The sequence below is a fragment of the Microtus pennsylvanicus genome, chromosome 9 (assembly GCF_037038515.1).
Source record: "Microtus pennsylvanicus isolate mMicPen1 chromosome 9, mMicPen1.hap1, whole genome shotgun sequence".
Classification (NCBI taxonomy): Eukaryota; Metazoa; Chordata; class Mammalia; order Rodentia; family Cricetidae; genus Microtus; species Microtus pennsylvanicus.
Genome location: NC_134587.1, coordinates 10,704,815 through 10,731,582, shown reverse-complemented (window position 1 = coordinate 10,731,582; position 26,768 = coordinate 10,704,815). Strand labels below are relative to the sequence as shown.

The following is a 26,768-nucleotide window of genomic DNA, read 5'->3' as shown; positions in this document are numbered from 1 at the left end:
GTGCATGTGTTTATTCATATATATTTTTATATATATGAATAGTATATAATATATATTTATCTATATTGCATTATATATGATAATATTGGTTAAAGAAGAGGGAACTGTGAATTTGGGAGAAAGGCCAGACATGAGAGGGGTTGAAGGGAGGTGAAAGAGGAGGAATGATATAATTTTTGCCTTAATTAAATTTTAAAAAATCCTGACAATAATAAAAGATTGTACTCCATGACCAGTGGAATATTTTCCAGGAATACAAGGTGTTGGCTTAACATCTGAAATCAGTTAATAGAAGGTACAATAACAGGTAATAGAATATAAGACGAAAACAAAATGTGGACACTTCAAAAGATACAAGAGAAGATTTGATTGTATTGGTTCTTTTTGGTGGTGGTAGGGGCTGAACCTAGGGCCTTGGGCATGCTAGCACAGTGTCCTATCGCTGAGCTGTATCTGCAGTCCTTACAGAAAGCACTTGAGAGACTGTGACCTCCATTGATAATGATAAGTCCCCTCATACTAGGAGTAAAAATGAATTGTCTCAGTAAATAGCAGCTAGAGAACTCCACAGCTAACATCACGCTCAATGATTGAAAAGCTGGCACAGATGAATTCTGTTCTTACCACATTTATCGACCATTGTGCTGAAGGCTCCACACAGTCTAGTCAGACAAGAGAAAGATAAAAAGCCTCAAGTTGGGAAAAAAAAAGAATAAAACTGTCCTAGTCACTATTGTATTACTGAGAAGAGATACCATGACCAAGGCGGCTCTTACGTAGTCTTAATATCATCTTTTATTAAACTCTTTAATATGTTTTCTCAATGAAAATATAGAGTCTTGTTTCCAAAGCACAGCTTTAATTGTGTCTTACTCCTTTTTAAAACAGAATATGCTTCTCTGGGATCCCTGTATGATTACATCAACAGCAACAGGAGCGAGGAGATGGACATGGATCACATCATGACCTGGGCCACCGACGTAGCCAAAGGTAGGCTGCTTAGCACCGACAGCGGTGGGCGGAGTCATCGTATGTCAGGAAGTTCTTTATTCTATGTCTTTAGGTATTTTTTTTAGATCAGATATAGTGAAATATAATTCAACTCAATCTACAAATAATATTTTTATTTTTTCAGATAATATTTTTAGGTCATTGCCTTTCCATTACTGAATACCCCCCCCCCTTTTTCTGTTTCTTTCTTTATTTCTTTCCATAAATCAAGTTTTACAAAGTCAGGAAGCTTCAGGGCAGAGATTTTTTGTTTTGTTTTGTGACATTGTAATTGGCAAACTCTCTTGCCATATTAAATGTAAAAATCACAGTTTTGTTGTCCTGAGAGTCTCTCCATGAGTCTCTAAAATGTGACTTATGGTAGGGTTGGTCTTATTGGCTCTGAATACGTAATTTTTCTCCTTGTTTGCACTTTCCTACCTGACCAGGTCTTCGTCATAACTGCCTTGGAATCAGCTTTATCTAAGTAATGTCTGTGGTCTTCATGTTTGTATTCTGGAATCCTCTAGGTAGCAAGTGGTTGGCACTTTACCTGGGCAGGTAGCTCCTGTGCATCCTAACACTTTTCCTACAGACATCTCTTTACAAAGCAAATATATATAGTGTCGCTTAGTGTTCGGTAAGGGAAGCAGCTTATATTTTGTTCTCATGGCAAAGATAAAGATACATAGTGACTTCAGGATGAGACTGCTTTGTGGGGGGATTATCTTGAATGCTTTATGTTTCGCCAGCACCGACCAAATTCCTCAAACAGGAAAAGTAAAAGAAAGCAAATAAACTTTTATGCTAATGCTGCTACTGGCTACCTGTGAGTTAGATATAAGCAACCCTATGTTTGAATGTGATGCCAAACTTCTAGGGCTGTGGTGATGAGCTTATCTATGTATCCATGCATCAGACATCTTAAATTTATCTTAACATTCCATGTTATTGAAGATGCTTTCATGCAATATCATAGTCAATTCTCTAAATGTCTGTAGTACACATGGCGCACCCGTGAGTGTCTGTAGTACACGAGGAGCACTCATGAGTGTCTGTAGTACACGAGGAGCACCCGTGAGTGTCCGTAGTACACGTGGCGCACCCGTGAGTGTCCGTAGTACACGAGGAGCACCCGTGAGTGTCCGTAGTACACGAGGAGCACCCGTGAGTGTCCGTAGTACACGAGGAGCACCCGTGAGTGTCCGTAGTACACGAGGAGCACCCGTGAGTGTCCGTAGTACACGAGGAGCACCCGTGAGTGTCCGTAGTACACGAGGAGCACCCGTGAGTGTCCGTAGTACACGAGGAGCACCCGTGAGTGTCCGTAGTACACGAGGAGCACCCGTGAGTGTCCGTAGTACACGAGGAGCACCCGTGAGTGTCCGTAGTACACGAGGAGCACCCGTGAGTGTCCGTAGTACACGAGGAGCACCCGTGAGTGTCCGTAGTACACGAGGAGCACCCGTGAGTGTCCGTAGTACACGAGGAGCACCCGTGAGTGTCCGTAGTACACGAGGAGCACCCGTGAGTGTCCGTAGTACACGAGGAGCACCCGTGAGTGTCCGTAGTACACGAGGAGCACCCGTGAGTGTCCGTAGTACACGAGGAGCACCCGTGAGTGTCCGTAGTACACGAGGAGCACCCGTGAGTGTCCGTAGTACACGAGGAGCACCCGTGAGTGTCCGTAGTACACGAGGAGCACCCGTGAGTGTCTGTAGTACACGAGGAGCACCCGTGAGTGTCCATAGTACACACGACGCACCTGCGAGTAGGCAAGGCCAGGCTGATGCTGGCGGTTGCCTGCCGCATTGTGGAAATGCGCCTACACGGATGGAAACACACACAGTCCTTATTGCACTCTACTGACGTTATGTTTTCTGTGCTCAGCTAATTACACTCCTGTTATGACTTAGTGGTACTTAGGGTGGATGGATAGGCAGCAAACAAATCAAGTGGCAGCTTCCAGCTGTGCTCCCTCTGCCTTATAGTCCCCCATTCCAGCTGCAGCACCCACTTGGCCCTCTGTCACATGGTCCTGCCTGAGGGCCACCTCTCTTGGCTCTAGAGTAGCACTGTTATTTTGAGTTTCTCAGGAGAGCTGCTTCCCCACTGCAGAAGAACAGGGAAGAGAAGGAGCAGAGTTAAGTAGCACAATGAAAGCAGAGATCCAGGGAAATGAAGGTGGGAAGAGTCCCGGTCCCCAGCTAATATAACCTCCTTGCCCAATTAGAGAATGAATCGAAAAGATAAATTCCCATGTGTTTGGCCCCAGAAAATGGACCCATTTACTCATAATCCTAAGTGATATGCAATATGTAGGAATTATTCCAGATGGTCTGAAAAAGGAAAATGGAACCCGTACTTTAAGATCGACTTCAACCCTGTCCCCTACAGCTAAGTGTAAATTTTAAATACCAAGTCTTGGCTCTGGTTGGCTTTGTTTCTAATTCAGCCTGTGAGCCTTTTGGGTTGACCATGATTGAAGCCACTGAAGCAATAACATGTTGAGACATCAGAGAATGAATAATTCATCCTGAGAGTTGACTCACACATTTGGAAATAGGCGTTGCTCAACGTCTTTGCTGTTGGGAGCTGCACTCAAAGCTGCCAGGGTGCTCTTCCCTCCCAGAAGGAGGAGGAAGGGGAGCGGGCAGGCACGTGCATCCGCAGTTGTATGTGAGGGACAATTAGAACGCTGACTCGAATGCTGCCTCCATCCCAAGTCCCCCAAGCCTCCTCCCTGGTACCTGTCAGATCTTATTAAGAATTCACAAATATGCCCTGTGGTGGCGCACGCCTTTACTCCCAGCACTCAGGAGGCAGAGGCAAACGGATCTCTGAGTTTGAGGCCAGCCTGGTCTACAGAGTAAGTTACAGGGCAATCAGAGCTGTTACAAAGAGAAACCCTGTCTCTAACCCCACACAAGGAGAGAGAATTCACAGATAGTTAAACCAGATAAAAGTATTTTTCAGCCCTTTTCAATGGTTTTGCAATAAAAACAAAGCAAGTGACTACAAAATAATTGAGTTTTCTGTTTACATAATGAGATGTTCCTAAGTTTCCAGAGTCGACCACTACTATGCTCTGTGCACCAATAACTTAGTAGACTTTTTCTTCTGATAATCTGACATGGAGTAAAAAAATGCCTATATTTTAAATTTTTTCTAGTCAAATTGTCCCCTTTGAAATTCTGTCAGCAAGTATAAAAACCATCTGTTCCTCCTCCTAATCATAGTCAAATAGACTCTACCTGAAAATTATTTGGAGATTTAATCTTAAAACAAGGAGGGCGTGACTGTGAAGTTCAGGCATATAGACTGTGAAGTGCCACACAAGGAGCGTTGCAGTTTGACTATGTGGAACTTGCTATTAAATGAGACCCTTTATCCCAGTTACATGGGTTAAGATCGTTTAAGCTCCTAATACTTCTGCTAACTTGATTCTTTTCAGTGATATCATTATGTAACAAGAGCTGAAACTCTTTTCTTATTTTCTTTGTTCTTTTGATGCCTCCGTATGGAATAACCAGAGTAGTAGAAGAATAGCTATTAATAAATTCACCTTTATAAAATTGTAATGTTCTGTGTATTTAAAAAAAACCAAATGTACTTAATAAATTACTTTCATGAGCATCTCATCAAAAAAAAAAAAGGTCCTGTTTGATTTGATGTAGAAAGGACTGTTTCAGAAGTACTGTGTAGAAAATTTAGTTTTCCCTCTATTTTCTGTTTTTGGCAAAAAAAAAAAAAAAGAAGACCAAATACTTTTAAGGGGATAACCATGAAATATATCATAAAGTATAATTTCTCATTCAAAATAATGAAATTATTGACATTTGATTCACGCAGTATATAGAGTACCTTAATTCATATTATAAATAGATCAGAGTGGATTTGGAGATTTATTCTTGTGAGAAAAACCTATCTTTAGATGTAAGCATTGTACATCTACTAGGAGACCACAGCACCCTTATCCACCAGTGGGCCTGCTGGCCACCCATTCTGTCTTCACGCTCAGGTCTTGGAGAATAATGTCACTGCAGCTCAGGCTGCAGACGTCCAGGTGAGAGACGAGGAGCCTCAGCTTACCTGGCAGTGGGGTGCTCAGAGGTCATCTTGGTCATTTTGCTGCAGATCTGAGAAAATGATGGTGTCTTTCTTAGGTACTGTAAGCAATGAGATGATCCACAGTAGAGCTCCGCATTGGCCGTGGGCAGAGGTGGTTTTTTTATGGAGCATGGACGGGCAGAACACATGGGCGTATTCTCTGCTGTGGATCTCATGGCAAAGTTCTGAACGTCCCCACTGATGTGATACTGCAGAGCACTAATCCTCTTCCCCTCTTGTACAAAGGGATGCACTACTTACACATGGAGGCCCCAGTCAAGGTGATCCACAGAGATCTCAAGTCAAGAAACGGTAAGTGGTCACGCCGTCTGACCTTAGTACTTTACCCAGTTCACTGGCACCGGGAAATAACCAGCACGAGCTTCCCATGGCTTTGTAGCTCGTGGGTGGTCTGCACTACCCTGGAAACATTTTCACTGTCAGCAAAGATCGACGTCTGTGTGTTATTTGAGGTTTGCCTAGTGTTCTGTACGAGTCTAACACAGGATGGAGCCAACTGGATTTGCTTATGCTCCTCATTTCCTTTCTTTGTTTGGCTTGTTTTGTTTTTTGTTTTTATCTAAAATAAGAAATGTTTAATGCCTTTTGGCCAAGTTTTTATTTTTGTTTTTTGTTAAGAAAAAAAAACACATCTCTAATTATTTGCTTAGGATCCTTTTCTAAAATCTGCACCACCAGGTCAGAGGGTGTAGTCGTGTATTTTAAGTCTCCTATTTTTAGATCCTTCCTTCTGCCAGCAACTTTGAGTTTTATTTCTGAATTCCGATGGTTTGTATCTTTTGGTCACTCATGCCCATGTTACCTGGAGTAGCGCCCAAAGATAACCAGCATGCTTGAGAGTTCAGAATGTAAAGGCATTCCTTTTTTTCTTTCTCTTTTCTGGGCTTTCTATACTTTATGAGCCCTATACTTATCGTTTGGAAAGCGAGCTCCTTAAAATAGCTCCTGGGATTAGATGCTACCTTCTTCCATGACGTCACCTCGGAGCTAGCAGAAAGGCAGGAGGACTGTTTACTTAGCAGAGCTAAATAAGCGTCCGAGGGTTCTGCTTAAGAGATGAAAGAAAGCAGCCCTTGCTTGCTATCGGTTATTTCTGCACTCTTCAGTGGCAGAAAAGCATTTAGTTTTAGGAATTTAAGATCGCTGCAGCTAAAACAGGGATTTACCAGCCGTGTGGTCCTGAGAAGGGGCGATGACAGCAAGCGGGCAAGAGGAGCCTGGGCAGAGCCCCAGGGGCGCTGCTCACACTCGGGACCTCCAGGCCTGGGTCTGACAGGTGGTAGGCAGGAAGGACAGGAAGTTGTAAGCAGCTGCCACCATCAGGAATCCAAGCTGGCCCCTCCTAACCTGGTTGGCTGGCTCGGCTGACTGTCACTCCCTTTCCGTCCTCACTTGCTCTTTGGTTCTTCTGAGACAGACATAGTTGTGATACAGAGCTAGCTGACAGGAAGTCAATGGAAAATAATCTCTAACCAGGTAGGAAATAGCAGGCTTTTGTGACCAAAATTTCAGTTTGTACTATTAATCTCTGATTTTTTTTTAAGCCCATGAAGGCTATACAATGATGGCGAATTCCTCATTTAAAAAAAAAAATTACAAGTTCTGTAGCTAATAGGAAACATTAGCAAGAAAAGAATATCAGCCTAACGCTGGCAATTTATTTTTACTGGGAGGAGAGAGAGACTTCATTTTCTGTAGTGTTTTTTGAAAGCTTAAGTTATGGGCTAGCAAGATGGCTCCGTGGGTAAAGGCCCTTACCACCAAGCCAGACAACCTGAGTTCAGTCCCCAGAAACCACACATTAGGAAGAGAGGACTGACCCCCCCCCCTACAAGCTGTTCTCTGACCTCCATGTGCTTCCCGTGGCCTAGATGCACCCACACACCTATACACATACATAAAATAAGTAAATAAATCTAATAAAAATAAAAACACATTATTAGTGTGCATGCATGTCTGGTGCATGTTTGCATACACGCGCATGCAATGATGTGCCATTGAAAGGCAGGGTCAACTCTGTGGAGTCAGGTTCTCTCCTTCCGCCTTTCTATGGGTCTCTGGGGTCCAACTCAGGTCACCTGGCTGCATGACAAGTTCTTTTGTCCCCAGGGAACCATCTCTCCAGCCCCCAAAGGAAGTATTTTTATAATGTGATTTTGTAAATGAACCCTTGCTAATCTCACATTAAGAAGGAGGAATAGGGAGCAGATAGAATAGTAATATTTATTTACATTTTTATTTATAAAAGCATGCAGCTCATGCCTCCCAATCCCACATTTACTTTGAGGCTATTTTCATGGATTAGATCACAAAGAATCCTTTCTCCGGTTACCAAAATCACTAGGAGGAACAGCTGCTGCATTGATGATCTATCGTGCTCAGGGCACCGAGTAGCTTACTGAATAAACAAATCCCAGAAACCCCTCTGAGGCCTCGATGGTTTTCCCTCTTCCGTAACAGCCCCCACACCGCCCCCCCCCCCCCGCCGTGTCAACACTCCCAGGTTAATGTCAGCCTTGAAACTGTTTACCAGAAATACTTGCATAGATATTTTGCCTGAGTTTAAATGTATTGTTTCCAAATTGACCTTCTTCCCCACCCCTCCTGCCTGAAAAAGCCATTCCTACATCCCCTTTCTTGGCGAGTGCGGTGCAGCTGCTTTGGTTTACCCTCGCTGCATCTGTGTGAAGCAAGTGTCTTAAAAGCCACTCAGAGCAGCACCTCTTGGAATTAAGCTTTTAAAAAATATTTCCTCCCTCATACAAACTCTCAGATGCAGCAAATATTTTCATCTTACCCTTTATAATATAAAATTCTCTCTGTCTCTGTCTGAGTGTGTCTCAGTGTCTGTCTGTCTGTCTGTCTGTCTCTCTCTCTCTCTCTCTCTCTCTCTCTCTGTGTGTGTGTGTGTGTGTGTGTGTGTGTGTGTGTGTGTTTAGAACAGAGTCTTGTTGTTTACCCCTGACAGGTTTGGTTCTTGCTCTATAGCCCAGGCTGGCCTCAAACTCATGATCGTCCCCTTGCCTCAGCCTGGGATTACGGGGACACATACCCGGATTATAATGTGAAGTTAGAAATGCGAAGCTCTGCTTCTCTTCATTGTAAGACAGTTCAGACAAAAATGATTATCCTAATTCCTCTCTGTTCTCTTGTAGTTGTTATTGCTGCTGATGGAGTCCTGAAGGTAGGGCCGAGTCTTTTACTTTGGAGAAAGTTGTTCATTTCTGATGGGGGTCTTGTGACCAATCATCTCTCATCAGTGCTGGGTAGAAGGCTAACATTGGTTCCTGTGTCCTCAGATCTGTGACTTCGGTGCCTCTCGGTTCCATAACCACACCACACACATGTCCTTGGTTGGAACTTTCCCATGGATGGCTCCAGAAGTTATCCAGAGTCTCCCTGTGTCTGAAACCTGTGACACATATTCCTATGGTGTGGTGAGTGTGTTTCTTATTTCTTTGTTTTCCAAAGGACATAGGAAGGGCAAACAGCCTAGAGAAGAAAGTGGGCCACAGTTTAGCTTGTGTCTCAGACAGGAGGATCATCTATGGTGGCGGCATAGGGACCGAGCTTTCTAGCTGTCCCGATGTGTGGCTTGATCACTTCTGTCCCGCACTGAGAAGAACCATCACTACTTCCAAGAAGCAAGTAATCCAGAACCCGATCAGTGCTGCCCGCTCCCCAGGATACTGCTGTGAGGAGTGGGAACAGGGCAGAAGAGCTGTGTAATTCACTGACACTGAGGGTCTCTTGCAGTACACTTGATTGTGATAGATTGCCCACACGGTGTGTGACCACCAGTAGCTGCTAAGTGAGCCACACTTATGCATTTCCCAAACTACAAAAGGCCATGTAGTTAAGCCAGATAACCTTGTCCAGATCTGCTGCACACCCTACAAAAACAAGTGTTGACGTTGCTACGTGAGCTGACAGATGGGAGCAAGGGTAGAATGGGGGGACAGATAAGGAAGGATCGTGTAGTAGGAAAAGGCTTCTGCTAGGGTAGCTCCTGCTGCAGGAAGGAATTCTTTGTGGCCCCCCTTTTAAAGATGCTTTCCTTAAAATGTTGTAAAGGGAAAAAAAGCCCAGAGCATCATGGGGAATGCTTCTTCTCAAGGTCATATTTCCAGCAGTGCCACAGATGCCACTTCCCCTTACCTTGCAGAAAAGAGACACTGGTTGCAAGGAACAGCTCACGCCCTCTCTGCACACCCTTTTACCTGAGGTGGGAGGTAATGACCAGAGAAGGACATTTTTCAGGCACACCCCGTTCTCTGATCAGTCTGCTGGCTTCCTTCCACGTGGGCCTTTCCAGATGGCTAGTGCTTCCTAAGTCATGAACCTCTTATGCACAGGTGACTTTTGTTGGCTATTGAAAACAGTTTCAAGAATAGATTATGTGTTTTTGCCTAAAGTCTAGGGGTTTTGTTTTGTTTTGTTTTCCAAGACAGGGTTTTTTGGTGTAACAACCCTGGCTGTCCTGGAATTCATAGAGATCCGCCTGCCTCTTCCTCTCAAATGCTGGGATTAAAGGCATGCACCATCAGGCCCAGCGCAAATCTAGGGTTTTGAAGGTTAAAGGATGGCAATAGTAACCACTTCAAGTAGCTAATTCCCCTTAGTTCTGAATGTTTCTAAGAATAAAAACCACATTACTACTGAGAATGAAAAAGTATTTCTCCGTGAAAGAAGGGGAGAAAGAGAATAACTGTTCCGGAGGGCACCAGCTTCTGAAGAAACAGAATAACTGTTCCGGAGGGCACCAGCTTCTGAAGCTGCCTTCTGTAACAGGAATTATTATCTCACACTCATCTAGAAATTCCGAAAATGGGAGCTTTGTTGCAATTTAAGACTTTTTATTCTAGGGCTTAGCTGGGTACTGGTACACTTGCCTAGCAATATGCCCTGGGTTCAATTCTTCAATCCCCAACCTACAGAAGGAAAAAAATTAAACCTTTTGTGAAATTGTTTTCTTTTACCAAGTCACGTTCCTTTACTTTAGGGAAAATGATCGCTTATTGAGTTAGTCTGTGGGCTGGACGGTTTACATATTGCATAGCACGTTTGACTACATTTTACATAGCGTGTTTGACAGTACTGGTATCTCATTTCATGCTGTTGAACAGAAGCCAGTGTGTTTTCTATAAGGGACCAGGCAGCCATGGCTTTGTCTTTGAGGACTGCTTACACCTGGCAGCTGAGGCTGCTTCCCAGCTCCTTAACAGGCAGAACCACTTTGTGCTTTGCAGCAGGGCCGTACTCTGCAAAGCCCTCTATGCAGCAAGGGGATTCGGGAAGACATCAGAGTGGCTGACATACGTGGGTCATTTGGCCATGGTCCAGCTGATCATGTGACTTTCCTCGCATGTGCAGGAGTGTATAAAAAGAGAAAACCATATTTAGGCAGCCGTGGCTTTAAATTAGCTTGCACCGTTTTGTTCATCAGATGGGTTTTGAGGTTTATTTTCTACTCCCACAATCCATGTATTGTATTTACTTTGACAACTTTCCCCAAGCCTTGGAATTTCCCTATTAGAAATTTTTGACCTAAACTCACAGCTATGAGTTATGTATAGAATGAAGGTTTAGTTTCAATATTATTGCATTTATGAAAATAAACTCTGTGTCGCTTTCTTTCAAATGCTTCCAGATGCCTGGGCTTTGTGTGAAACACACCATTCTTCCTTTTCATTAAGACTGTGCCCTCTCGGTACCTGTAGCTAGGAACTGATGCCTTTTGCCTTGGAAACCATAGTTGCTGAGCCATGACTTCTGATACCCAGCTAAGGATCTCTCCCGCGTCTTTAAATCCCTGTGGCAGGTCTCACTGATCACTTCCTTAAGCACAGTCTGAATCCATCTTTCTGGTGCAGTGGGTTTTCCATCTGTTGTAAAAACCTTTCACTCCAGAGACTACGTGCCACTTTTGAGAGAAGGGTCTCTGCATGTCTGTATGTGTACCAACCCTACCTTTGCCTGCCTTGCTTTGGCTTTCTTGGGGGAAAGGATGGTTTTGTTCTCTTTTGTTTTTAAGTCAAAAGCTCACTGTGTAGCTCTGGCTGACCTGGAATTTCCTATGGAGGCTAGGCTGGCCTGGAACTCACAGAGATCTGCCTGTTACCTAACCTCTGGTATTAAAGACATGGGCTGTCCTGCTGGCTGAGGAAGGGACTTAACAGGAACTTCACAGACCATTTCCTAAAATATCTGCACTGCCAGGACTACACTACACCACACACCAGGTGTGGTGGAGAACCTGGCTATCCAGTCCCCTGGCTCTATCAATGTTAATTCCAAACTCATTCAAGAGCCTTCCTGCCCTTGAGTTCCTGAAACAGAAATGTTTCTGTGTCTTTTTAAAAACAGCTTCTAGGGGGCTGAGAGGTGGCTGCTCCTTCAGAGGACCTCAGTTCGGTTTCCAGTACCCACACGGATGTTGACAGCTGTCTGTAATTCCAGTCCCAGGGGATCCAATGCCCTCTTCTGGCCTCTGCAGGCACTGCACACATGTCAGATACAGACATACCTTTAAGCAAATGTAACATACAATAAAAGTAAATATAAATCTCAAGACAACAACAAAGTCAGCTTCTGGCCCCGAGAAATGTCTCTGTGTGGGTCAAAGTATTTGCTGGCAAGTCTGAGGAGTTTAATCCCTAAGAGACAGCAGATTCTCACGAGTTCTCGTCTGACCTCCGCATGCGTGCCATGCTAAAATAAGTGAAGAGAAAATCATCTTCTGCCATTAGTTTCTCTTTAAGTGAGGTTTGACCGAGAAGGCCGGCGTGCCTCACAGAGAACTCTGTCAGCAGAACTCCAGGGAAGTGCGCTTGTGCTGATTGAATGATAAGCATTCGGGATTGCATCTAACACTGCCCCTTCTCTTTCTGTTCATTCTAAATAAGCGTCATCAGTGACAGGGAAAAGCCAAGGCTTGCTCTCCAGAACCCTTTGTTGTAAACAAACAAACCTGAAAAGCCATTATGAGTTCCCAGTGGGTTGGACACCAGAGAGAAAGGGTAGTTGTTCCAATTGAGGCCATTTTGGGCATAGGAGCTTGCAATCCTCAAAGTTTAAAAAATACATCAACCTAATATATACATACTTATATATATATGTGTGTGTGTGTGTGCACACATGAAAAGCATCATTCTAACATAAAATATCCCATAGTTCATGAAGAGCACAGCCATCGAAGAGTTGGTTTTTGAAACTCACCCCAAAAAGCCAAGATAGGTTTTTGCTTTTCGTCTTTCTCGGATTGGTAATTTTGTGTTGCTTCTTAACACGTGGCAAGACTAACTAGCCTTGCCCTGCCTTCCGAGAAACTTGTTTCCAAGCAGTGCTAGGCAGGCAATTGTCCTTTCCTCATTTTACAAGAGAGGAGATGTTTGTACATCTCCCAAGAGAGTGTCTCCTAAAAGATTGGGAGTAGGTTTAGAGTATGACCGGCTAAGAAAAAGAGCCCAGATGGCTGAAAGGACAGCCTGGGGAGACCCCACGGCCGGTCGCCCTCCCGAGTGGCCAGGGTTACCTTCCTAGGAACTTCCAGCCAATGCCAGCTTTGGACTGGACTAGCTAAAGGGGCAGCCTCTGAGACTTGTCTGGAGCCCTGTTCCAGAACCAGCCGGGCTCAGGTAATGGCTTCCTATTGTTTGTGAGAGAAAAGGCAGAAATATACAGTCTCATCCAAGTTTCTGCTCTGTAAACTGAAAATAGAAATTCTCCTTGTGAGTGCAGTTTAGCTGGGAGGACGTCTTAGTATACAATGAGTTGGAAAATATTCTGGAGGTGAAAGCTCACAGCCGTGTTTGGCCTGCGTCCTTGGAACTGGTATTTTAAGGCATCGGCTTCATGTATTTTTAGACCTCCGAGTGACTTCCTCAACAAACTTACTTTTTTTTTTTTTGCCAAATGTCATTTTTATTGAATGCAGAAAAAAGCCACCCTAGCTCATTCTGCTTTCATTTGGGTGCATTCCCAAATCTGGGGAATTAATAAAGGGAGTTCATGGGAGGCGTTGATACTGGAACCAAATAGAAGGTTCCAGAACTGGAGGCTTCTGGCGGTTAGCACCTCAGTCTCCCCAGTTTTAAATCCCTCAAGCACCTCCCTTGGCTGTTGCATCTATTCAGAGACACAGGCAGAGTGACACTGTCCAGTTGTTTCAGGGTTATAACTCCTAATTTATTAGACTTTTGTTATTGTCCAGGCAAGTATTTTGATCTGGAAAAAAAAAACGAAGAAAAAGTGGCCTTCTGATGTTATTGCATCAGACTCTGGGGGGTGCATTTTGCTCTGTAGAATGCAGGTAGATTCCACACGTGGGCACACATTTGTGCGTGAGTTGTGCTTTCCCTCCCCCAGACTATGAAAGGGGGAGGCCTGAAAGGTTCACCTGAGTGTTTGGGGGGGGGGGGGCCTGGAGCCTTTGGTTTCTTTGACACTGCCTCCTTGTTTCCATCCCCTCAGCCAATGCCCAATCGATCAATTTTCCCACTCGTCACCTCCTTTCCCCCTCTGTCCCCAGTACCAACAGAGTGTGGCCATCACAGCAAAGTGAGGGACTTCACTTCCCGCTCAGCCTAGCTCTGCCCTCTCCCCTGCGGAGGCGGGGCGCCAGGGTGACTACTACCTGTGCTGACTCTCACCCTCCCTCCCAGCCAGCACTAGACTTCCAGGGCAGCCCCTTACCTTTTCCTAATCGCTTGAGCGACTCAAATGGAATCACGCAGTAGTTTTTCTGAAGAAGTACCTTACGCTCTTGATTAAAAGCCCAAAGAGGCTTCAGGGACTTTTTTCCCCCTCACTCTTGAGGAGCATCTGCCAATTTCCCTGATTTTCCTGCTAATTATCTTCGTATTAGCCAGCATTCATTTGACATGTTATAGCTTGAACAAGACGGCAGCAGGCTGGCTGGGGATATAATGGCTATACAGTTAAAGGCTGACAGGACTTACTCAAATTGAGCTGTGCCGTCAATCTAGACTCCTGTGTAGAAACAGACTTTGGAGTTGCAGCCAGGGAGAGCAAAGCCTACCTTGCAGAGTTGTCGCCCTGAGTTTGCCTTGGTCCCATGGCTACATCAGAGCCTGGTGTGTTCTGTCGACCACCGGGCTTTCCCCAGCCCTAGAATTACATGGAATGAGAGCACAGCCTCCAAGTAAGAAAGCAGTGTGTGTCCCTGCCGTCCCATTTGGTGGCTGGGTGTCTGTAGGCAAGTTCATCTGACTTTCCTAGACACCCATTTCCTCACCTGTAAATCAAGGATGGTATCTGAGGCTTGATTGTGATCAAGGTGACACATGTAATGGGATTTGGAGCATATTAGGCACTCAGTAAATCATAGTGGCTGTCATATCATGATTATCAGCAAAATTAGAATTGATTCTGCGCTTTGCCCAGTTCTAGTAGACTAAATGTTTGGTGTCAGCCTGGCATGGTGGCACATGCCTGTACTTCTAGCCCTTCAGAGGCTGAGGCAGGAAGATCATGAATTCAAGGCTAGCCTGAGCTACATAGCCAGACTCTCAAAAAAAAAATTGGATGTCTGTTTGAATAAGAAGAGATGGCAGCTGGGTGTTCAAATCCCCATTATTCAGTATTTAGAGAGAAGCCCAGATCTCCATGCTAGCACCAGTTGGCTCTTCTTAGCATCCGGTTGATGGTCATGTCCACACTCACCTTGCGCTTTACACACAGTTGGGGGCCCATATTCACTCCTGCACACAGTCAGCACACAGCGTGTATGTGTACTAAATGTGCACCGTACTTAAGAATATGGTATAATATGTGTATACAGGAATGGATCCTTCAGACTGACTCATTCTGAGGGAAATTTGTCCAAATCACAAAGTCCAAATGTTATAATTTAAAACTATCTTCTGGTATGGGGCAGAGGAGTTTGCTAGGGATTTGAACTGGGGACTTTGATTTTTTTTAATGTGGCCATTGTTGAACCTTTAAAACTGTGTTGAATTTCTGGTTACTATCTAATAAAAAATGTATCCGAGGCTCAAGGCAGAAAGATCGTTCTCTAACAAAATACAAAATTGGGAATATGTGAAAATTCCACAGAGTGTAAAGATCAAGTTTAATCACTAATATAAAATTTTAAGTGTAGACATTCCAATTCCTAAGACAAGTTTTTTTTCTTTACATACAAAGAACATGAAAGTATATAACATATGGTAAAAGTCCTATGTATGAATATATACATACATAGTCTAAGTTTCTACAGATGGTTGGCTACGTCTAGTAATTGGATACAATTAAATGCTAGCTACATTTTTCAGTAATATACCAATATAAAGTACCAGAATAAAAATTCCATTTCCTTTTTGTTCTAGGTTCTCTGGGAGATGCTAACAAGGGAGGTCCCCTTTAAAGGTTTGGAAGGATTGCAAGTAGCTTGGCTTGTAGTGGAAAAAAACGAGGTAAGACTCCGTTTCTCCATTCAGGTGCATAGATCAGAAAACAGTATTGGGGTTTTGCAAAAGACTTTTTCATCTTCTTCAAATTGAAAGTAAGTTCACGCTTATGGAAAGATTAGCAGTAGGAGCTAACACAAAGGGTCAAAGTGATGTTATTCCTCATGAATGGACCCTTTACATCTAATTGTTGCAGCTTCACGTCGTGATGCTGTAGATCAAAAATTGTACAAGTACTGTACTAGTTTCTCAGTCTCAATTGTAAAACCGGGGGGTTTGTTCTTAGTGATGAAAGAAGCCATTGCGTCCAAGGTAGGGGAACAGTTTAACTGCATCTCCTGCGTTTAGGACATCTTTTTTACTGGCCGGGAGTTGATATATCTGTAAGAGACCTTCAGCTACTTCAACTTACCTCTCCCAGCAGGAGTCACTATAGTACAAGAAACTGTCGCTTAGATGAGAATTTCAAAAATAAAAGAAGAAAAAATAGTTTCAAAAAGGGGAAAAATTACAGTTTTGCCACCTACGTTGAGCACTACATTGAAGATGAGCTCCTCACTGGAATTGGCGAGGCAGTGGTACAAGTGCTGGCTTCTTCATGCAGAGTCGTTCCATTTCAAAGGGACTTCAGTGGCGTAAACACCGTTTGTGCTGTGTCCCCGGCCTCGCTTTTCTTCTTCCCACAAATTGAGGCTTTCAGCTAGTTGGACCTATGAGCCTACATCAGAGGACACGCCACATCCATATCAAAGAGAGCAACTACATTTTGAAAGGTTTCAAATTGTCGCTGAAACGCACAGCCATGGAAATCGCACAGCATAAGGACGCAGCATCCCATCTCACGGCGTGAGGAGAACTTAGATGGTGTTGCGGCCGTGCACGCTGGTGCTTGCCAGGCAAAGTAACTGATTTCCCAGAACTTCTTCATTTCCATAGCTGTATACAAAGGCTGAGAGAGACCTCAAAGGAAAAAATATTCTCCAGAAGAATATTTAAAGATAGCCCCCTTTTAGCGTGTTAGCAGAACTGGATTGATCTGTACCCTGAGTGACTACGGAGTATGCTAGGTTAATCAGAAAGCCGCTGTTGACCAGGAGAAACCAAGATTCTGTCTCCCAGATCCCAAGCTATTTGGCTCATTTGTCCTCCCGACTCATTGGAAAAGGGCGGCACATTGCGGTGGCTGAATTTGGTGGGAGAGGACTGCCAGGCTAGGGGATGGAAGGACTTCCACATAAGACCAGGCCTCCCTCATTGCTTCACAAGAGCTGTTAGGTTTTAATTAGATGATCATTATTTCCACGTGCTGTTCGGTTAAGATAACTTAATGGTTTGGGACGCAAGGATCCACTGTTCTGTATCTTTTGCCAGAGAGATGGTTGAGTATTTCGTTCAGGTTGATGAATCCAAATGAAGAGAGCATTGGCCTTCAGCTGACCTGGAAGCAATTTCTACACCACACAAGATAGATTAGGAGAGGAGTTTAGAGAGTCACCCAGATCCTCCAAAGTTGACAGAATAATTAGTATTTCACAATAATTTTTTTCAATCTAAAGAAAAGCAGAATAGGTCCAGTCCAAAGCATTTCCAAAGCATTGGGTATTTAAGGGGGAAGGGAATGGCAGCTTCCGTCCTGCCTGAGAGTTGGGATGCCCCCACTAACACCCCTCAGAACTCCATAGCATCGCATGCAGGAAGCCACTGCCTTCTGCCCCCTACTGATCCCATGGGACGTACCGTGGTGTGCTGTGATGAGGGAGACTCCAAGACTTCCTGATCTGTTCATTAACTGAAGTAGGAAGTTGAGAGAACCCACACGGTGACAAAAGTTCTCTCAGCTTGCCAATGAATTGAAGAAAAACCGGTTGAATTAAGGATAATTATCTGCACAGCACTTACTTGTCAAAGAAAAAACAATGTGGAAATTAAGCCTAGATGGGATTTCCAGTGTTGCCGTTCCAGAAGGTTTCTTCATCCCACCACCTTACAGGCACTGACTATCCAAATTCCGCTCACACAGTGTTAAGGCAATTCCCAGAGATTGAGTTCACATAAGAACAAACCCGAGACCTCAAGAAGCATAACTCATAAAACCTCTTCAGCCTCCAATAATTTTTTTATCTTTACTGTTGAATACTTTCAGTTATTGGGTTGGAGGAAGGTTCCCATATTTTCACGTCTTCATTTAAATAAGAATGGCGTTTAAACTGCCAAGGAGAAATTGATAGTGTGGACTATCTAGTCATTCTGTAACATCTACAGCCAATTAGTAGAGCTGCTTTTTTAAAGAGCTTTTTATTTTGAAATAATTATGGACTCCTAAAAGTCTGTAAAAATATTACAGAGAATCCAGTGTTCCCAGCTTCCCCACTGCTAATCCCTTATATGGCTGCAGTGGCACCGAGCTGGGCAGTGAGGATGGGGACAGACTCTTACCCAGGTGGCAGTCATCTCTTCCTCCACACAGATCTGTCTGACGATCACGCTAACATCGTATCTGAGGATCTTTGCCTCTGACTCTATTAGACTTCTATTAGAAATAGACTCGTAAACCCTTGTTACGCCTTACAAAGTAAGCAGTGAACCTTACAGAAGGCGTGAGCTTATGAGAGCATTGCTGAGACACGGTTGTTAATATAGGGTTTCCATGAAAAACAGTGGGCCTTCAGAAAATTTTAGGGTATAATTTCTACGTTTATAAACACTTGGATTCTTGCATAAAATGTGTTTTGTTGTAAATAGCAAATTAATTAGTGTAAAAAAAATCTTAATAAAACTAAAAATTTCATTGGGACCAGCAAGTAAAGATATTTGCTACCACACCTGACAACCTAAGTTCAGTTCCTGGGACCCACATGGTAGAAGAGAGACTACTTCCTCAAACTGTCTCCTCACCTCCCCGTGCACGCCACAGCACAGCTGTGTGTTTATTTATGCACACATGCTCCCCCACATTCACACCCACACACAATTAATTAATTAAAATATGTTTACCTACAAATTTTTTAAACTTAAATTTTCATTTACTACTCTTGAACTTCAGAAAAATAAAAACGTAGATGTTTTCACATCTCATGTGTAAAATGATACAAAAAATATTTTTTAAAAAATGCCCCCACCTAATTTGATTACTCTAAATTAGTAGGTACTCTTCTTATAAACGTGAAGCCTTTATTCCAAAACATCTAAGCTGTAAGTAATGCTCCATATAGTATCTGGCCATTTCGAGATGTTTGGAATCATTAGGATCGCATTAAAGTTGTGTGATCAGGACATAAATACTTCAGATTCTATTTGGAAGTACTTTTTTAGACACCCAAAAAAATCCCTCACATCAATGTGTCTGAGTCTGTGATTAGCCAATACTTGATAGTGTTAGAGATCAAAAATTACTTTTTCTGCGTGTGATGTTTGAAATGTCGTGTCTAAAAAGGCTTCTCAGTAAGAAAAGAGGAGCAAAGGACACCCAAGCCTGTTGACAGTGGCTTCCTTGGTAACCACCGAGGTTAGGCTGTGCTGAAGTGTGTCCATCTGAAAGCCACTCTGTTTCTAGAGTGCATGCAGGTAAATGCGTGCCACTGTAGTATGTCTTTCTACACACACACACACACACACACACACACACTCTGTCCTGGAGATGCGGTCCAGGACTTCCTGCACGCCCGTTGCTCTGCCACTGATGCATCTCCAACCCCAGGGCTCTCTTCCTAACAACTATAGTTATAAACTTGCTCTGCTGAAAAGAAAGCCAGAGAGCCTCAGCTCGCCCATGGGCACCATGCTTCAAGTCAGTGGAACCCTGTAATGCGAAGAATAAATGGAAATCCTGCAGTACGCACATGCTCAGGCAAGATCTTGCTAGACAAGATGATGGGGCCATTTAAGGTGCTGAGCCTTGTGCGGAAATGGCCATAAGTGACTGCCTGATAGAGTAAGCGGTGCTAACGACTTAGTTCAGAGACCTGCACGGTTGCTAGTGACAGTCCTTAAAATCGTAGTTAGGTTATGAATAATGCAAAGATCACTGCCCTTTGATTTCTCGTGTGTGGGTGTTGCACTCTTGGGAAGTCTGGTACATCTGGAAACTGCTCAAAAATATTTCTGTTTATTTGTAACTCAGTTTGAGGCCAGGTCCAGAAAATTATATAAACTTCGTTTTGTTTAATAGGCTAATGTAGACCCACGTGGAACATTTGCAATTTGATGGCTTGTAAGAGAGTCCTTGATTATATGGTGCTTTTATGGTATATTGAAGGATGTCTAGTCATCATTTATTTTCATAGCGTGGAGGATCAAACTCAGTGCCTCATCCATGCCAGGCCCTTCTGTCGCTGTCACTGAGTTATTGGCCCCTCAAGCCTTTGAAAACAAAAATTCTTCTGGGAATAGGGACGTGCCATGGTCTGTGAGAACCAGAACGGTGGGATGTGAGAGTAGGGTTGATCCTCGCGAAGGTAGAGCCATGATGAATCGTGTATTCTGAATGACACACTCAGAATTACCATTTCCCAAATGCGGAGTGATCTTCTGTGCCAAAGATGTTTTCAGAGCTCCACACCTATTGCCAAAACTCAACTTGTTTCCTAGTTACCGGGCTGGTAAGCTGGAATCACAAGTCGCCTATAAAAACAGAGCAATAAATTGGTGGTGTTAGATGATGTAGCATTGTGTTCCAGCTTGCCCCTCTCCGGCTGTAGTTTCTTCCTAATGACGAACCTGACCTTTCCATCGTCCATGATTTCCATGTGGGCAAGTGGGGTCCTTCGGAGATTGGACAGGACAAATCTGTGCGTGAATCCTCCTGCCATCTATGAATCCAGGGATGCTTTAGATCCCGTGTCTTGTTTGGGTTTCTAAATTAGTTCTTTGATGATTCTGCAAAGGGCACTTCCTTGTCCCGAAGAGTAAAGCCTTGTTTCTTCTTCTGTTTGCCTTCTCTTTGTAGAGATTAACCATTCCGAGCAGCTGCCCCAGGAGCTTTGCTGAGCTGTTACATCAGTGTTGGGAAGCCGATGCCAAGGTACTTGTGTTATTGTTCAAACTTCTGAAGTTTTACCTGTTCGCTTTGGGGTTTTGAAAACTTGGCGTAGCCAAAAGCCTTACACAGCGGCAGGGAATTGCCGAGCCTGCAGCCCCAGAAGCCCCATGATGACACCTCTGCAGCTCGACTTCTGGATCAAGTGATTATCATCAACCCTTCCTTTAAAAGAACTCCTTGGCATTCTTGACTCAAAAGACAATTTTGTTCTTTTGCTTTTAATCACGACCATTGTGCCTCGTAAGAACAGCTAACACAGTACTCTATGTGAGGCTGTGTTTCGAGCACTTTCTACTAACTCTTGGATAGAGGAGCTGAGCTCACCCTCGGCTCACAGATGGAGAGCCCAGGCACACACAGATTAAAGATGAGTCAAGGCCTCATGGCCTGGGGCCCTGGTGGGGCTGGATGTGAACCCAGACAGTCTGCCATGGCTCTTAGCGTCGACTCTGCTACCTTTCTGTCCAGCAGAGAAGCAGGTAGATGCTATACTTCATTAGAAGAATCCTAGTGTATCCTCCCAGGGCCGTCACAATAAGACTGAAAAAATTCCAATCCTAGGCCTTCGTGCGGTTGTCACTTGTAAGCGTGGGTAGCTAATGTCTTTTCCCAACAAAGATCAGCTTTAAGAAGATACTCTTGGATGCATATGGAGATAGTCATGGATAAAATGATAGCTGGTCCTGGCTTTGTTTCAAAAGCAAGTGAAGGTCCGTGGACAGCAATAGTGTTAAATATGACTGGAAGTGATGAGTTTTGATCCCAGTCATAGAATAGAGAGACACTGCTTTTGCGTGCTTAGATTTTCACAATAAAGGTCATTTTAAAATTTGTGATTTTAAAATGAGTCTCACAGATTAAATATTAAAACAATCGAGAGATCAAATTCAAGAGAGAAGCAAAATTCACAGTTCAAATTTATTTAGTTTTTTTTCATGGAACTAGAGATATTACAACTGATTCAGAAATAGAGGCCTAAAAAAAATAGCAAAGGAACCTAAAAAGTATGGAATTCTTCCTCGATTTATACCCATTCCCCCTGAGAGCCCTAGGAACAAACACTGATGACTGAAGTCTGTTCCAGGGCAATGTGCTTCTTTGGTGGAAATGGCTTAGAGACAAACTGGCCGTGTGGGCAGAATTCATGTTGATGTATGCAGAGTGTTTCCGGAACACTGTCCCCAAAGAGACAAAACACAGTGGTGCTGCAGCAGCCCGCTGTGGTGGGGAAGCCTCCCACCATGGCCTTGCTTCCATTGGGGAAGATTCAGTTGCTGGGCTGCGTAGCCATGCACAGCCTGCCTTGGCCCTGGTGTCCTGCAGCTTCCGGCTTCCAGTGCAGCTCTTCAGACTTTCTGCAGCCTCTTTGCAAGTGGAGTCCTTTATACCTTAGTATTATTTTTTCTTAAAGAATGCAACGTTTGCGTTGTTACTATTTTTATTAGTACACTGGCAAAGAAGTTGAGTGTTCTGCCCTACCCCTGATTAGACCCTCTTATTTCCAGTGTGTGATTTTTTTTCAGAATGTGGTGTTGCATTAAGCATTAGAAGAAATGGCCGGGCGGTGGTGGCGCATGCCTTTAATCCCAGCACTCGGGAGGCAGAGGCAGAGGCAGGCGGATCTCTGTGAGTTCGAGGCCAGCCTGGTCTACAAAGGGAGTTCCAGGACAGGCTCCAAAGCTACAGAGAAACCCTGTCTCGAGAAACCAAAAAAAAAAACCAAAACCAAAACCAAAAACAGAAGAAATGTACACTTTACAGCTACTTAGGTTAAGCTGTAAGCAGATGTTTACACATTTATTTTCAAACCTGTGCTGTTTAACTTTTGTGTCTGTTAAAACATATACAGTGATTTCAATAGCGTTGAAATCTTACCTGTGCTTAATTAAAAATTTCACCTCAAATTATTTGCATTGAGTTAGATTAATGCAACCAGATTGCTAGATTGGAATCTTTTTAGTATGATTTAGTTTCTCAGTCAAAAACCTCGTACTGTATTAGTTAAAATCCTGAGAATGTGCACTTACATTTTAATATGGCACAAGGAATCTAAGCCCAAAGCAGAGCCTATGAAACTGGCATGTCTTTAACATGTAGGAAGTAGAGCCCTTTTAGGACCAGAAGAATCCTGTGTTCCAGTCACATGAAGTATAAAAGAAGTCTGAAACTAATTTTTTTGTTTCCTAAGTTTTTGACATCTTATTCTGATAAGAAGTACTGCAGGCCATTGCGTTTGATTTGATTGGACAGCAGTTGCAGCTCACACTTCAGTCCTCACGTGCTAATCTGCACACACATCTCACATGCATCATGCCCTGAGCACACTCATTCTCAGGTGGCATTCCACTGAGTCTTCCCTGACACCTGCTAACCCTTTTCCAGACCCAGAATCAGTCTGGGTTGCTACCCTAGCTTGTATAGTCCTAGCCTTTCTTGCTAAATGGATTGAGGGAGAGTGTGTGTGTGTGTGTGTGTGTGTGTGTGTGTGTGTGTGTGTGTGTGTGTAGGAACACACACCCCACACACACATGAGTTCCTGTGGCACTTTGCAGCAATAGAAAGTAGATGCAGAAGCCAGACCACCGTAAATTTTCTGAGAGGTTTATTTTCATGCTACGGCTCGAAGTTGGTGCCGTCCTATGGTAAATGGGGAGCAGGAGTTGGTTAAAGTAGTTTATTCCCATTTTCAGTCTTTAGACTTCAGAGTGTTAACACAGATTACACTATGCAGTTTCCCTGCGGGGCTGATGTTCTTCTGCAGAGAAGAAGAGAGATGTAGGAAAAACGTGGCGTTGTGTAAATGACAGAGCATTCTGGTCGCCTATATCGTATGCTCAAAATTGTTTCTTGGAGTTGGAAATGTAACTCAGTTTGGTGAAGTGCTTATCTAATATGCACAAAGGTTTGAACCCTGGGTTCAAACCCCAGCCCTGCATAAACCAAGTGTGGTTGGTCATGCCTACAATCCCAGCGCTGGGGAAGCAGAGGCAGAGGATTAGAAGTCTACATAGTAAGTCCAAGACTGGCCTGGGATATTCAAAACCTAGCTCAAAAATTAAATTGTACGTGTGTGTGTATGAATGAAAATAAGAAAAGAAAGATGAGTATTGATTTGTCTTTAAATGACATCCCTGGAGCTGATAAGCAGGGAGGAGCTGTTATCATACTCTATGAGATTAAAGAGTAGAAGTTTAAGAGCACAGTCCAGGTTCTGTGACCAGCTCCTGTGTCACGCTGGATAACATATGCCTTTCTGAACTAGATGCCCTATGTATGAAATGGAAATAGCCAATAGAGACGTAAGAAGTGAAGACATTCCTTTAGTGGGATAAGTGGTCCTCGTTGTAGCTTCTTTTAAGCTAAGCCATCTGTAAGGACACCCCAAAGGCAGCTAAGCCCTTCAGAGGAGGAGCCACAGGTCCCCAGCACCGTGCTGTGTTCTGCAGCCAGCACATTTAAACCATCACCGAAGAACTCCTGGGCTCCAGTAATCCTCCAGCCTCAGCCTCCCAAATAGCTAGGACTACGGGAATGTCCCACTGCAGCTGGCTGTGAGTGGAGGTTAATCCTTATCCCAGTAATGACTTTTTTAAGGGGATGCTTGAGATCTGAATATGAAGGTGTTTAATTTTATTTCAAAAATACTTACATGTAGGGGGAACCAAGTCTTTAAAGGTTCATTAGGTGGACTGGGGATGTAGCCCAGTTGGTAGAATGCTTGCCTCATATGCACGAGGCCCTGGTTTCAGCCCCCTGCACTATATGAGCTAGGTGTGTTACACAGCCCAGCATTTGGGAGGTAGAAGAAAGATCAGGAGTTCAGAGTCATCCTCAGACCCAGAGTTGGAGGCTATCCCGGGATCCATGAGACCAGGATTGGTGATGCTGTTCTGTTTGTTTCTTTAAAGACAGGAACCATTAGCTTCCCTTGCTACTTTTTTCTTGCAAAATGAAAATCCTATGTCGCCTGTGTTTATAATCAGTTCTTAAGCAGTTACACTTCTTTCTTTTTCCATTTAAAACCTGACACATGGTGGAAGACATGAAGATAGGAACAGAGTTTAAGAACATTGGCTCCTTTTCCTGCGTCCTATTTAAAGCACGTTCCTTTGTTCGTCGGTAACATTTGACTATGCATGATTTCTTCACACACACACACACACACACACACAGCATTGTGGATGCACACACCTGTGTGCCTTCCCCTAAAACAAACAAGGCAGAAATCAGTAAATATCCTAGCTTTGTATTCCTGAGTTATGGGAAAGTGCTTTTCTTAATAATGTCAGAGGCACCCAGGTCCTGAGAGCAAGCCACCTCAACACTGTTCCTTCCTGTTTTTGTGCTCCTAAATTAAAATGCGTGTTTTAATTGCTGTAGCTGTAATTTGCTCTGAAATGGTGTAATTATGAGGCACGATGAGGAGAGGATGTGCATCATCCTTTTATTATCTTTCTCCATTTTTGTTTTAACCTTTTGTCTCAGCCTTGGCTTGAGCGGAGAGAGGTGAGCGTAGACAGTGCTTGTTAGAGACAGGTGGAGCGTGCTTTTCCAGTTCTGTCTACAGCCTGGTAACGTCCTGAACCAAAGCAGGCTTCAGTGTGGGATAAACCCTCAGAACCATGATGTTATTATGGCGTTAAGTTTTTTTTTTTTCAGACCAATTGACTTGGGAAATTTTATTAGTTCCATTAGGTCAGTAAGCAGATACTGCCTGCCCACACACATTTTACAAAAAAAAAAAAAAAAAAACAGGCAAAAGATGGAAACATTTGCGTAGTAAATAGCAGAACATTCAAAATAAATAATCCAGTTAAGATTTTACTATCTCTCCCACATAGGTAGGTCTCTGGTGACTTAAGATTTTTTTTTTTTTAATCAGAGTTCTTGGTCATTTCTCAAAGAAGGACTTGGTCCCTCTCTTCTTACCTACAAAAGAGTATTCATTACCCTGATGCCCTATGGTTAAAATAATATCTATCCTTTGGATAATTCACCGCAGATGAAGAATTTGGCTCCCTACACCTGTGTGATCTGATGGCTGTAAACGCTAAGAAGGAGCCCGGCCTTGGTTTCCTCGGTTGTGGCTCCGCTCCCTCCTCCCATTTCCTTTAAGTCTCACGGTGGTTCCTTTTTCTCTTCTTCAGAAACGGCCATCGTTCAAGCAAATCATTTCGATCCTGGAGTCTATGTCCAACGATACGAACCTTCCCGACCAGTGTAACTCGTTCCTGCACAACAAGGCCGAATGGAGGTGGGTAGCTCCGGTGCGGCGCGAGTCCCCGCCCACGCTTCAGTGATGAGAGCGGTAGCTGATGAACAGCCCTGATTTCTAAGCACTACCGGGGCTGGGCGCGGGCTAAGATTTACCTTTCATGCTTAAGGAAGTAAGAGTTTCTCTGTGTTTGTTTTCTTAAATAGCATGCATCTAAGTGTTTGGGAAGAGTGTCGAATCACATACTCTGAAGCAAAGGGCATTTCCAGAACCTTCTCTGTATACGTTCTGTGTTAGGAAGCTTTAGCCTCTGCCCAGAAAAAGAAAAAAAAAAATTAAAAGAGAGCACGAGCAAGGAACTCAGGACCTTGAGGGGTGCACCCACACACTGAGACAATGGGGATGTTCTATCGGGAACTCACCAAGGCCAGCTGGCCTGGGTCTGAAAAAGCATGGGATGAAAACCGGACTCGCTGAACATAGCGGACAATGAGAATACTGAGATCTCAAGAACAATGGCAATGGGTTTCTGATCCTACTGCACGTACTGGCTTTGTGGGAGCCTAGGCAGTTTGGATGCTCACCTTACTAGACCTGGATGGAGGTGGGTGGTCCTTGGACTTCCCACAGGGCAGGGAACCCTGATTGCTCTTTGGGCTGACGAGGGAGGGGGACTTGATTGGGGGAAGGGGAGGGAAATGGGAGGCGGTGGCGGGGAAGAGACAGAAATCTTTAATAAATAAATAAAAAAAAAGAAATAGGTATGTATCTTGATAGCCTTACCATGCACTGTATTTGCTAGTGCAGGGAATGGGGAACCTGTAAAAAACACGTTAGATGTTATAAATCCTAGCTAAACAAATCAGTAAAGAGAGATTTGTATTGTGTAAGTGGAAAAAGTAAATCCAAGATGAAACAGTTGGACTAGACCGAATGACGCAGGGAATATAAATAGCCTGTTTGG

At 43.8% G+C, this 26,768-nt stretch overlaps 1 protein-coding gene across 4 annotated transcripts in view; it reads left to right on the top strand.

Annotated features, from left to right (window-relative positions):
- Map3k20 (mitogen-activated protein kinase kinase kinase 20) overlaps positions 1-26,768 on the top strand; it is a 155,095-nt gene that overhangs the window by 75,932 nt on the left and 52,395 nt on the right. For all 4 annotated transcript variants that reach the window (XM_075984891.1, XM_075984890.1, XM_075984892.1 and 1 more), the window contains exons 4-10: positions 889-990; positions 5,347-5,412; positions 8,277-8,305; positions 8,421-8,558; positions 15,471-15,557; positions 20,497-20,571; positions 25,737-25,843. In XM_075984891.1, coding sequence (XP_075841006.1) covers positions 889-990; positions 5,347-5,412; positions 8,277-8,305; positions 8,421-8,558; positions 15,471-15,557; positions 20,497-20,571; positions 25,737-25,843 — 604 coding nt within the window. The remainder of the gene's footprint in view (positions 1-888; positions 991-5,346; positions 5,413-8,276; positions 8,306-8,420; positions 8,559-15,470; positions 15,558-20,496; positions 20,572-25,736; positions 25,844-26,768) is intronic.